Genomic DNA, 14053 nt, shown 5'->3' with positions numbered 1-14053 from the left:
TTGAGCTGACCGGATCTGTTCGCGCCGCAGATGGGAGTTCATAAAAATGACGATGCTCAATGCAAAGCGCGAGAGTGTGTTGCAGTTTAACATGAGGCGTGATCGCCTGCAGCGACAGCACAGTACTCTCGTGCAGTGGCGAGCGAATCTGACTTCTTCGCGCCACCATCGGTTTCAAACCCACTCGTGGCATTATTTTAATTCTTCATGGGTTGTTGCTATGCCGGGTTTGGCCAAGGTCGCCCTCCAGGTCACCTCCCATTCGCTACAGCTAACGCGACGCTCTTCCAAACTTACCTCAGCTTGCTTCCAATAGCTGCAGCATGCGCGACGCTCCACCAAAGTAACCAGAAGTGACACGAGATACTACGAGTCTTCACGCAAGATCCTTGCTTGCGGCCGCATTAAGTAGTGCTTTTGCACTGAAAGGTGGTGGTAAAACTGCGGGTCACTACCAGCGAAGCGCGTGCCCAAGGCCTGTATTTAAGGTCAATCATTGTCTTCCTGTGTGCAGGATGGGTGCACCCCTAAATGAAAGAAGGAGCTCGTCGCGCGGAAGACAGTGACACCGTCAATAGTGAAGCTAATGCGCATGATCGTGGACAAACTAGCGGCAGTGATTTTGAAAAGTTTGAATGCTTTTGCTGGCTTTGCTGGTCACGTTACTGCCCAGCGGTCTTCGCGTTTTGGGCTGATTGCATGTAGGGGCAGAGCCAGATAGCAGAGAGTGCAGATGATACATTCTTTTCGCATGTGCACTGCGCTACCATCGTCGCTGCATTGGCCAATGAACGCACCATCATCAGACGCATATAGATTTGCGGTAACGCTACGCTGATGCATATTTCGGCGGATGCTGCCTCAGGTGTCTACGTTTGTGCGTAGAACAGTGGAGAGCTGTGCTCTGAAAAAAATCGGTATTCGCAAAAGGTGGGCACTTTCCTACCGTTGGGAATCTTACGTGGCTGAGGAGCCATTAGCTGCCGTAGTTGCTTCAACAACGATTTGTTTTATCCTTTTTCAAAACCAGATTTTTCGCAACGAGGATTTCGGCGAGGAGGGCATAAGCACCAGGCGAGCCTGGATAGAGCCTTGGTATAGTCTTATTTTAAAAAATAGACATGCATAATGCATTTTCTAAGCACTGGACGCCAGTTTTGGCAGACCAAGATTTTAGTTAGAAAGAACTAATTCGATGCTCCAGAGTTACCACATCGTAGCCTTCTTGTCCGGCAGGGAACGTGAGACTAGTGCCTAGCCAGGTCTCGCGCGAGTGATCCGTGCCGTGGCACTGCCCGCTCACCGTCTTCTACCAGGAACGAATAAATGGGTGAGTAATTATGTGCTGTTCGATGTCCCAGCACGTTAAATATCCCCAGGTGGTCGAAATCATTCCCGAGACCTCCACTATGGTACCTCTTTGTTCCTTTTTTCTTTCACATCCTCCCTTATCCCTTCCCTTACGGTGCGGTTCAGGTGTCCATCGAGATATGTCAGACAGCTACTGCGTCATTTATTTTCCCCAAAAACCAGTTTTTTCCCTAATACGCCATGCTTTCGCACTGTGTAGAAATATTGTACACGTTCTCTGTCCTTTCTGGTTTTAATGCAAGGAGTCCACTTATTGCCAACATATGATACAATGAATGCAACCTGCATGACCATTAGACTTGCTTTAAGTTGACTGAACTGTATTTAAGAGAAAGAATGGAGTGGGAACACTCCATTCTGGAACTGCCAGAGGGACGTCATCATGTCTGAGCTAACCAGTCTCTGCCTGCAAAAAAACATAAAAAACGATCATGTTTTAAAAGCCTTAGTGCGAGCCGTATACCATGCCAAACAAAGAAGTTTGTTTCTCTCTCACTCAAAGACGCCCATTTAACAACTATAACGCGGAAACTTGTTGATGGCCTGTGTAAAGAATTCGGCTGTTTGAGGAAGGAGTAGGGACGACTGAAATTTTTTCGCTGGAAAGTCCCACTCGATTCTTTCCATTCATCAGCGCATCTGTTGCCAGCTCCTGTTTTCATAGGCGGCCCGAAGCCATTATAAAGAGACGCCTTTAAAATTTTGCCTGCCGCTTTTCAGTAGCAATATTTCTTAAGAAACAATGCTCTTTCTCTATTGACGAACAGACCTTGTTCCTTTCTGAATTGACAATGTGTATTGAACCTTTCAAGTCTGGCATTCTCCTTTACGCAGCTGGAGATAAAAACTCCTCGAAAGTATCTTCACCGACGGCGTCTCGCTGACATCATCGCCCCAAGAGGAGCTTTTTTGAGGATATGCAAGGCATGGCTCGTATTCCGAGCTATTTCCAACTGCAGCACCGAACCATTTTTGGGCTAAGTCTCGCTCCTGGCATTTTTTCGGGCTTCTCTTGCTTGTTTTAATGGTGAGTCCTACAAGAAAAATATAATGCTTCTAGAAATGCATATTTTTCTAGCTCACAAAGAGACGACATTAACGCTGAAAACAACCATATAGCCGGTAGTTTTCTTCTGTCATTGGTGTGATTTGGTCACGCAGTTTTACTTGCGGTCATGAATGGAAAAATAAAAGGAAGAACAATATTATGATTACATCCTGTACGTTCATTTCGGAGCCGCATTAAGCAGCACTGTAAACGACAATAAGTTACGCCTATTGAACTAAATAGATGACATTTACTTCACTGAATTTGGTCATTTGATTTTTATTGGTTGTATTAAAAATCTATCAGTGTCCATTTGTTATGACTGTCGGATTCTGCATCGTGTTGTGACTCGCCTATGGTTCGTCGGCGCCCCGGGGCAGCTTGAGCTTTGGGTCCTTTGAATACATTATATTTAGCCAATGGTATCCTATGTTATTCGGTAATTAAATTTGAAGCAAGAAAAGCAAATGTATTACGCAGTTTTTGGTAATGGCGTTCAGCATCTGAAAACGTATCTGATGGTGTCCTTAAATAAACGCACATGTATAATCATGTCTCCGCAGAAAGCCCCTGCGCCCGTAGACTCCTTTGACGTAATCATCAAACTGACAGAAAACCCAAGCGAAAGAGCCAGAGACGCTCCCACCGACCACAGAAAGGTGAGAACAATATGTGCCATATGAATGATTTTCTCAATGACATACCTTCTTGCTGCTGAGGAAATAGAAACAAAATATGTAGAATGAATGAAAGAATTCTAACTAATTAGATTCACTTCTCCGTCATTCACTACAGGTGCCGGATACTAAAATTAACCAAGCGGGTGAGTAAAAGAGGTATTATGATGTCATTTCAGAGCCCTTCTTTGAAATTGTTTGTTTTGAATACTGCACAGGTAATCAGGTAATAACCTGCTTATTTCGTTTGCGAATAGCGATTAGTTTGCTATGAAAGCAACAATGCCCGAATTTTTATTCTGTACCAGGCAAATATGGCTCCATCATTCTATTAGGGATAACGAGCATATATATGGGGCTACTGAGAAACACAGCAAGAAATGGGAGGCGCGTGGAAGTATATAAAGACTCGACAGCGTAAATACTTTCGTAAATACATATGTTGGGATGAAAGTTCCTACAGCCATAAATCTTCTTGTGATCACTTAAACTTCGTAACTTATAAGCCTACCACATTTGGGGATATGATAAGGCTCTTCCTACTCAGATTATGAACTTTTTGTGTGTTTAAAATATTTCAATACAAGGCACAAGAACCAATGCACTGGTGATTTTACACCAACTATATCAAGATATAAGCTCTTCTGAATTACCGTTTTTTTCTCCGCACCTGAACACGAGAATTGTTTTTGTCTTGTTGTCAGGCCTAATGTGAACTTTATATTTAGGTGCAACGCACTGGTATCTGAGTGACGCTAAACTCTGTGCAAGCAATCCTAGTTATAGGCCCGAATATATTCGCTCCAGTATACTGGAAGGATCTATTAATGTCCTGAACTCACAGCGTTTTGAAATGCTTTACTTTTGAGAACTCCAACAGTGTCTGAACTTCGGTACAAGTGGTTATGCCCTAATCACTATACTCAAGTTTTGTTCGAAATGACCGCAAAGCTGACGCTTCAGTGAATGTGCGAAAAGCTGAGATTCTACCGCGGAAGCGTTCGGGCTCCCGAAATTGGCGTCAAGTTTTTGCCTCGGCAAGAATGCCATGGATCAACGGGCAGAGGGAACGAGGTTGTCCGCAGTTTGGTGCATGTCCTAGCCGAAGCGAAATTCTCCCAGACTTAGCTGAAACGGTACACAAAAGCTTAGGAATCAGAAAAACTGAATAATGAATTCAGGGACATTCTGGTATGATAACATTTAAAGCTTAGGAAACAAAGATATAGTAGAAAAAACACGACCAATTCTCAAAGAAGAGTGAAGAAAAAATAGTAGTCTAAACTTTCGGGCTTAGCGGCTTAATCTGCGAAAGCTGAATGGCATTAGCGGCCGAATGTTCTGGATCGGCAGACAGACAATAACTTCATTAGCAGAGTTCGACGAGCAAAGCCCTTCATAACGCAGGAGTTAAACCCCTCCCGGTTTCCAAGAGCTAACGCGCCTCGGCGACCCAGTCAGCCCGCTCGAAAATCCGAGCCAAGTCCTAACTCCGAGGTGCGCCGCGCGATCTTCCACTGCTCTTCATTAGCGATTACGGAGAAGGGGGTGATAGGGCAGGACGACATGATGTGGGATAGGGCAGCAGAATCTGCAGTTTCGAGAGTAGACGATGGGGTGTATATGAGAGAAAACTGCGGGATTCGGGAAGCCATTCGTTTGAGTCGGGTGGCAGGCAATTTCTTGGGTACGGGTAGGGATCTCTCTGCCGGTGGGTAAAGGCGTTGGTCAAGTCAGTAACTTAAGGTTATCTCCTGGTATATGGTAAAGCGGCCCCTCGTTGACCTTTGTTTCTGGCGAGGATAGAGGCGAGGCCAGGCCACGCCCGGAGAGTAACTCCTTGGCCGCAGGATTGGGCAGCCTCGTTTCCAGGGACGGAGGAATGTGTAGGCAGTGTGAGGGTCCAGATCAGCTCGATAGCGTAGGCGGGAGGTTTAGATTGTAGGAGCTGGAGGAGAATGATAAGAGAGATCCGCTATTTAGGAAAACTAACTGCAAGGAGGTTTTGGTGGCGATACACGGTGCCATCCCCATACACCGCCTCCTAGTTATTGCCATAGCGTTTGTGTAGAAACTCTGCCTTTTTCTACCGTCAACCAGTATTGAAGACATGGTGCATGTTACAGGGAGGAGGGAAAATGTCAATGCATTGGGGAACTCAAGAGAGAAAGGAGGCATTTGGGGACAATAGGTACTCGTAGCGTATGGCAACATTGCTTCGGGTGTGGCTTCTCACCGTCGTCAGCAAGTCGTGCTCATATTGACCCACTAAGTGGTACTCTCTGTCCGCAGCGTCTCGATGAGGCCCAGTGTTAGCAAGCCCATTTTGACGTTATACAGGTGGCTCCTTGGTTGCGCGTCTCACAGACCCGTTTTGATGTCCTTACACCCACTTGCATACTCGGTCTTTTTCTCTTGTGATCCTCGATTCGATCGCATTTCCGGTACACTTCATGGATTCCAGGGCCTGGTTGCACGAAGCAAGTAGTCTAACTCCCAGTGTTGTCTCATTTGCAGTCTAAATGATGCGTATCTTTTGAGAAATTGAAGGTCGCACAACTGGCTCGCTGACACACTGATATGCTGATACACGTTAATCGACTGTCAGGTGGCGGTGCTGTTCACTTACAGATTGAGGAAGTTATGAAATAAAAATTGGGTTTTGAGGAAAGTAACCGGCGCATTAATTCTCTCAGATATATCGATGGACATCCGAACCGTGCTGTAAGGGAGAAAGAGCACAAGCTTTATTACCGGAAGACAAGGGTTTCTGGATTCTTACCAGAAGAGCCACGTGGCCGTTAGCTGATAACTGGCGGCGACCTCTTCGGTGCGCTCGATGGCTCCTGCCTAGACGGCGGGGTCCGAGCTGCGCAGCACTTTTTCCCTGGCTTCTTGTGAGGAAGCTTGTATAAGAGCTTCCGGAGGAAGATCCTCCGGGAAGTCCCACAGCATATGATCGATGGTGGCAGTGCTACTGCAGTGGATGTAGGTGGGGTCTATGAGGTCGGGTAGATGTCGGCGTAAGAGTAAGGGTTCGGGCAAGAATGGGTTTGAAGCGATCTCCAAGCCACCTCTTGGTGTTTGGAGAGCGACTTGTGCGGGGGAGGACAGATTCCTTTAGAGAGTTTGTAGGATTGGGTAATGTCGTGGTACGATATCACTGCCTCCGTCTCGGGTCCCCCAGGACGATAGCCCACCGCTCGGCCGACGAAACCTCGAGCGTGTTGGTGGGCTGCTTCGTTCCCTGGGTTCCCTGAATGAGCAGGAGTCCATAACAGTTCTATCTCTCGTTCTATTCTAATATTTGTGAGAATGTTTCTAACAGTAAGGGACATTCTGCCCGCGAGAGGTTTCCTATGGCAGTCTTTGAATCACTGACATTGATGTCAGTGTCAGTATTCGCTATGGCCAAGGCTATGGCCTCTTCTGCTTGATCCCAGCACTCGACCGGGATCAAGGCCGCAGGGATGCACTCGCTTCTTTCTGCTAATAATTTGGATGCGCAGAAGCAAAGGCTCCTTGGCTAAAATTATAACCTGCTGCATCGGTCTATACTGCTTCCAGGATGATTTAGGTACTTTCTATGCAGGCCCCTTGCTCTGGCTCGTCTTTTGCCATCGTGGAAGACCGGTAGCCTATTTTTGGGGAGCGGTTTCATGACTAGTTTGTCGCACACTCCTCGTAGTAAAAGGCCCAGTCGGTTAGACATGGGTTCAGCGTTTACGCCTATTCGATCTGGAATCTCTCTTCGCGCTATAGTGTTGGCCAGTCTGGTTGTGCAACGCCTTGTGCGCAGTGATGAGTTCTACAGTGTTGTGTATACCCAAGGTCAAAAATCTGTCTGTGGGCGCATTTCTAGAAAGCGCTAGACAAACTTTATAAGCTTCTCTGAGTAACCTGTTTAATCTGTCCATGTCCACCTTAAATACTTTGAGGTATGGTAGAGAGTAGGTGATTTTGCTAATGACGATTGCATGTTTAGTAGTCCAGGAGCACGCGAGTAGCATAGGACTCAAATGCTGTAAGAGAAAGGAGGAAGGCGGGAGTGTAAGAAGAAAGAGAAAGCAGTGTCGTAGTGGTGGTCTCCGCAAATATTTTCGAGGGCTTCCTGGGGATCTTTAACGTGCAATGACATCGCACATCACATGGACGCCTGTTGCGCTTCGCCTCCATAGAAACGCGGCCGCCGCGAACGGATTCGAACACTGGCACTCTGGCTAAGTAGACGAGTGCTTTAAATATTGAGCTATGCACGTTTTCCTTTTCAAAACGAACGAAGGATTTAGACTCCGTTGGTGTTGAGGAAAGGAAACGCGCATAGCTGGCTCTCTGTTTTAATGGACATCTCAGTAGCGCTTTCAGCTACGAAGCGATGGTGTCTACCTAACGCGCTACATGCAACGCTTTAACCGGCTGCCGTTGTTCCCTCTCTAATAGCTTCTTATAAATGGCTTGTGCAAAGCTACTACGGCTTCTGTTTTAAAGCAGGTCACGCGTAATGCGTTAAACTTTCTTCTTTCACTCTCTCCTTTATCCCTTCCTTTACGGCGCAGTTCGGGAGTCTACCGGAATATGTGAGAGTCACTGCATCATATCCTTTCCTCATGAACCAGTTTTACATTTTCATTACACAGCTACCGTTGTATCCGCTGTGTGCCTTGTTCTGAGTGGTTTGCACAACGCTATCAGCTTTGCCTACAAAAGCATAAACAGCAGAAATCGCCCAGTTCAAATAAATTAACTGTGAAGAAATAGACTCACCGACGTTAGCGCATCCACTTTAAAGGTCGCATTGATGGAGAGGAGGACGGGAACAGTAAATGACCGCCCTCATCCAGCAAGGCGAATTTGCAAATACTATGATCTCAGATTTGCAATCCTGAGAGCAGGTTACCCTAAGAAATCGGCCGTCATATGTTAAGTGAAGCCGTAGTGATCGACACTCCACTGAAAACGCTCTTCAATATGGAGCGCAAAAGTTAACTTAGAGACATCGGATCAAACGAATTGCCCTTCAGCCTTCAAGTGCTGTTAAGGCTGAAACACCGCCGCAGGGCATAAGCACATGATAGATTTTGCCGGAATCTCTTTAATGGGCCAAACGTACTGAGAAAAATTCAGCGGCAATATTTAGCGTGTAGTATGGGACCCAAACCGAACAATTCAAATTCACTTCCTGCGAATAAATACCTATACGGCCGCTTTTTCGCCACGCTGAAAGGCATGTTGATGAAATTCGTCGTCGTCGGTGTGACCATCGTCGGCATTGTGAGCGGAAAATTCGGAGTGTGCAAACTGCCCACACTCGCCGGTGGCATTCTGCCCACTGGAATGTGAGCAACTGCCCACCCTGGCAGATGAACGGATGGATAGATGTAAAAACAGTATACTCCAACATATACACCCCCCCCCCCCTCAGGATGGGCTTTAACCCTCCCACCTAGAAGGCGGCTAGGAGTCCTTGGATGCCGGCTACATGTTCATCGAGTCGGACGACCCGTAGTTGAGTCTCTAGGTCAAAGCTAAGTAGCAGGGCGCCCTATCATTCTAGCGTCCTAAAATTACTATTATCAGGTGGCATCTCCAGGCATCCTCAAGTTATATGACTGAGATCAGCCCTCTCCTTCTTGACTTACACCTATCAGTGTACTTGTCCGGATAGCAATGGCTACAAGCAACCGGGTATGCATGCCAGTTTGTTCGCAGGCCCGGTCATCTTGCTGCAGGAGGTCATGTCTGCAGGAGGGTATTTGACCCGTTCCGTTCTGTAGTGTTCGGTAATCTTCCGGTACCTGAGTAAGGTGATCACAATCAACTCTTAGCTGAATTAAGACATCTCCAACACCAGGTGCAGGAAGAGGGTCATGACATCGTCTTCCAGTGGATACTGGGACACTCTAGCATTGTTGGAAACGACGCAGCTGACGCTGCAGCTCGAGCGGCTCACGGCAGTGCCAAGACTGTCCAGATACTGTTGACCATAGCAGACGCAGCAAGATATCTGCGAATGCTTGGCCGAAGAGAGCTTTTAGCGTCATGGTCCTCTACTAGCAACTCCACATGCCGTCTGCACCGCCTAGACCCCTTACTCCGACTGAGTCCTCCGTCCGGCCTCTCCCGCTGCGATGCTACGCTGTTCTGTTACAGGAGGGGTAACCAAAGATCACGGTTGGGTCTACTTCTGTTCTCATTATATATTAACGACACTACGCCCGGTGTATGTTGTTGTGTTGGGTTTAGCGGCACATAAGCATATTAGGCTATCATGCGCCAAAAACAAGGTGTAGAAAAATTAGTGTTTGTAAGAATATATAAAAATTGTAAAACTACGGAGACGTTAAGCGCCTAAATAGTTATTTTGTACCACTCTGTGGGTGAAGGGCACTTTTTTAATTTCTAATGGCAAATTCTTTAAGAAGGTCAGGTAACCTCAGCGGCCAACCATCCTCGGCATAGCAAGGATGTCGAGGCTCCCAATCAATCAAATATACACCTCAGCCCTTTACTCAAGAATGAGGAAACAGATAAGGTGTATCAAAGCCAAGTGAGGCGCTGGTCTATAACCCACAGTTTGTCAAGAAAACCAGCTTATCATAAAGAGCTAAAAATACGAGGTATGTCGACAATTGCTTGATCTCCTAAGAGCAGAAAGGGATGAAAAGAAATGTGTTCATTACAAAATTGAGCAAAATACTTTCTTGTTAGTTTTTCGAGTTTTGAGCATCACAGTAAAATATGTTTGATATTGAGCTCATCTCCACATCTTTCACAAAGAGGTTTATCTTGCTTCGTTAGTAGGAAGTTATGTGTCAAGTGTGTGCGTACTAGGCGGAGGCGACATAAAATTACTTCCATAAACCGTTTCTGGTGTGTACAGGTCTTTCATTCCCCGAGGACAGGCTTTACAAAGTGCAGCTTGTTTATTTCATTATCCCAAGTTGTCTGCCATTTAGCCTTCAGATTATTATGTAATAATTTCATACACTCTCTATGGGGTAAGCTGATTTTCTTGATTTCACGACTGCGAGCTTCTGCGGCACACAGGTCGGCTCTTACATTTCCATCTATTCCAACATGGCTTGGCATCCAGCAGAATTTTATTAAAGGTCCCTTTGTTCCGATTTTCTCCATGTTGTGTAGTATATTTCCTACTAATGGTTAGACTGCATTCTGTAGTCTAGTGCCACGATCGCGCTGAGTATGCTGTTCTTAATGCTGTTTTTTTATTATTCTCTCTACATCTTCAGAGACTGCATAATATTCGGCAGTAGAAATGGATGCACAAATAGGAAGCCTGCCTTAGTGTTTTTTGCCAGTTACCTTTTACAAACGCGATTCCAACTTATTGCGCTGTTTTTGAGCCATCAGTGTAAAATTCTATGTAGTTCGCATATTTTCCTTGTAGAGTCCGGTATTCCTGTAATATGTGCTCGTGTGGTGTTTGCTTTCCCGAAAGTGTGGTAATGTAAATCCACATACAGTAGGAAGGCGGTACCATGGGCAGTGGGTCGTGCCTAGAGGCGACATCAGAAAGGGTATCTAGTATTTCCAAGTTTTGGAAAATGCCCTCGAAGTGGTGAAGCAAAGGTCTGATTGACTGCGGTTTGTTTTTGAACAGTGTCCTGGAGGTGCAATTGGTAACTATGGGATAACAGACATGTTTCTGGTGTGAAAGGATTTTCAGGATATATGTGCATGTGAGCATAGTCCTTCTGTCTGTAAGGGAGGGTTCATTGATTTCGACATAGAGGCTATTTATGGGGGATGTTCTCCATGAGCCAGTTGAAAGACATAAACCAATGTTATGCAATGCGTCCAGTCGCTTTAGATATGATCGCTTCGCGAACCCATACAGAACACATCCATAGTCTGAGGTAGAGCGTACTGCAGAGTGATAGATTTGTAAAAGACGTTCTATCAAATCCCCAGCGTTTTCGTGGCAGCACTTTTAGTATATTCAGGAATTGGGAGGCTTTCTTTTTGATGATGTATATGTTGTGGCAGGAATATGAGTTGTTTATCAAAAGTAAGGCCCGAAAATTATGTTCTCGTTTTACTGAAAGTATAATTTCATTTAAGTGCAGGGTAGGATCAACCTGCAAGCCTCTCTTAAACGAGAACCGAACAGCAACTGTTTTTTGCGGGGAGAACTTAAACCCATTTTTGTCTGCCCGAACCGCGAGTCTGTTTAATGTCAGTTGTATCTGTCACTCACTGGTTGGCAGGCTGGAGGATGTGCATGCTTTTTGAAGGTCATCGACATACATAGATTACATGTTAGACTTTGAAACTATTTTAGGTATTGCATTCATTGGCACGACAAACAACGTAGTACCTAAAATATACCTCTGCAGTACCCCATTCTCCTAAATAAATTTTTGGAAAGGGTGGAATCTGGGCGTATATGAAATGAAAGGTCATAAAAAATATTTTAGACTGTTCAGCATCCTTCCACGGATACCTACGTCTGCTAGGTCGCGGAAAATCCTATACCTCCAGGTGGTATGGAATTCTCCATGTCAAACAATGCTGCTAGGCAATGTTTTATATGTATAAATGCTTCTCTAACCGTATCTTTAAGCGAGATGAAATGGTAATTTGTTGAACCAATTTTTTTTTTAATCCACACTAGTGGATATCCAGAAGTTGACAAGATCTAAGAACAAACATCAGCCTAATGTTCGCAAAACTTTCATACTATTTAGCGAGACAGCCTGTAAGGGCTATGGGTCTGTAACTGCTAGGGGAGGTTGGTGGTTTTCCAGGTTTCAAGAAGGGTACAATAACGGGCTTTTCCAAGCTTGGGGTATTTTTTTCTTTTCTAATCTTCATATTTTGTTAAAAAATCTCCAAGACGCTTCCACAGATTGCTGACAAAAATGTGCCAGCATTTCATATTGAATTTTATCAGGGCCGGGCGCAGTCTATTTGACGGCAGATAAAAGTGCGTTTATTACATTAATTGTGACTAATCTATTGTATGCTTTGTTTCTGCAGGTGCATGTAGGAATTCTTTGTTCATGGTGTTTTTGTATTTTAAAAATTGTTTTGTGTAGTGTGATGACCTGGAAACTCTTGAGAACTTTTCACCCCGTATGTCTGCTTGTTCCTCTATACGTTTTAGTGTAGCGGGGACTGTAAGAAAAAGAATAGTGAAAGCGGAGAAATTTCCATTTAATTTGAGAACTTGCTCATACATTTCTTTGAATGTGATTGAATTGTTTATGGAAGATATGTGATTTTTCAAGGAAGCTTTCTCGGTATTTCTACGGATACGCCGTGCATTGACTCTCGCCTTTTTAAAGTTTATCAGGTTCTCGTTCGTCGAGTATCTCCGAAAAATTCCCCAGGCCTCATTTTGCGCTTTTTTCGCCTCTCTAGATTATTTGTTGTACCACACCTTGTGGTTCTGTCAAACCGCTCCGGAGGACTCCTGCTACGCGTGCCGCAGTAATGGTACAAGATGTAAACATTTCATTCAACTCATCAATACTGAGATGATCTGCAAATAATTTTTCAACAGAGGCATTTTACCGAAATAGCTCCTATTCAGCTACGTGAAGATTCCAACAACACCGTTTACTTTGAATCATTGAGTGTGATAACGACAAGTTTATTACCACTGGAAGGTGATCACTTCCGAAGGGGTTGCTCAGGCCTTAATTCTAGCCTGCCCTCTGCGTCGCCCTGTACACCAACCACCGCTCCATTGATTGCTGCTGCTTCACCAACTCCGGCCATCCCGCCGCGCTATCGCTACCGGAATCCTGCGGACTGGAGAAATTCAAACGGCCGGCCTATCTGCTTCACCTGCTCGCGTGTCGGCTACATTTCCTGCCACTGCCGCAGCCGTTGGTTTTCCCCACCTCACTCTAACTCTAATTATGATCGTCGTATGGACTACGGACCTCGTTCTGTTTACGATCGTCGTGATGACCACGGACCGCGCCAGATGTCTCCTCGTCCCGAGTTTTCAGGCGACAACGACACTCCGACCCCGCGCAGGTACAGCCGCTCGCCTTCACCTCAGATCCGTCGCTCCCGTTCGCCGCAACTTCAACGCCCGTCCACTCCGCCCTCACGTGGCTCTCATTCGGAAAAATAACCAATGCAGCTCCCGGAGGTGACGATGCATTGACGACCCGGCCCGAAAATCTTCTCCTGACCCCCGCTCCTCGTCGCAACCTTCTCGATATCTTCGTGGACGGCGCACCAGTTGAGGCTCTCATTGATACTGGCACTCAAATTTATGTCTTGAGCTTTTCCTTTCGCCGTCGTTTGAAGAAGGTTGTCACACCCGCCGTTTCCTCAGCTGTTCGTGTCGCCGAAGGCGGTGCTGCTGCCGTAGTTGGAATGTGCACTGCACGTGTTTGCATCGCCGGGCGTACTACAGCCGTCCTGTTCACTGTGCTCAACCACTGCCCCATGATGTGATCCTGGGCATCGACTTTTTAATTACCCACGCCGCGCTAATTGATTGCTCCACTGGCCTTCTTCGTTTGGACCTGCAGCTCTGCTCTGAGACCACCGATTCCAAGTCACCCCACTTACGTGCCGCTGAATTTACTCGCCTGCCGCAAGATTCTGCAGTCTATGTTCCAATGTCCCCGGATCCCCCCGTACCTGATGGTGCCTACGTCACTTACCCACTCAAGGACGTTGTCCTTCAGCGAAATGTCATCCTTCCACACACCGTCCTGACCGTCATCAGTAACCGCACCTATCTTCCGCTTCTCAACTTCAGCCTCTCTACTCATGTTTTACCGTGTGGAATCACGCTCGCTGAACTATTTCCTTTGGCCGAATGCACAGTTTCTGCTCTCGCAGCTGAGCCTTAGACTGGTCTCCCTAATCCTCGTTCGGCAGCTTCACGTCCGGACCTTATTTCTGGAATGATCGCGGCGTATTTGTCAGTGACCACCCCAGCGCCCTCTCCTCCTTGTTATTTTCCTAC

The 14053-nt window shown here is 46.1% G+C and overlaps 1 protein-coding gene across 1 annotated transcript in view; it reads left to right on the top strand.

Annotated features, from left to right (window-relative positions):
• The first annotated feature begins 2255 nt into the window (after window positions 1-2255).
• LOC144105217 (venom peptide isomerase heavy chain-like) overlaps window positions 2256-14053 on the top strand; it is a 55775-nt gene continuing 43977 nt past the window's right edge. The window contains exons 1-3 of the mRNA XM_077638362.1: window positions 2256-2398; window positions 2983-3078; window positions 3215-3242. Coding sequence (XP_077494488.1) covers window positions 2396-2398; window positions 2983-3078; window positions 3215-3242 — 127 coding nt within the window. The 5' untranslated portion in view covers window positions 2256-2395. The remainder of the gene's footprint in view (window positions 2399-2982; window positions 3079-3214; window positions 3243-14053) is intronic.

This window comes from Amblyomma americanum, chromosome 9 (assembly GCF_052857255.1).
Source record: "Amblyomma americanum isolate KBUSLIRL-KWMA chromosome 9, ASM5285725v1, whole genome shotgun sequence".
Lineage (NCBI taxonomy): Eukaryota > Metazoa > Arthropoda > Arachnida > Ixodida > Ixodidae > Amblyomma > Amblyomma americanum.
Note: the sequence above shows the minus strand (reverse complement) of the source record. Positions and strands in the feature narration are given on the sequence as shown.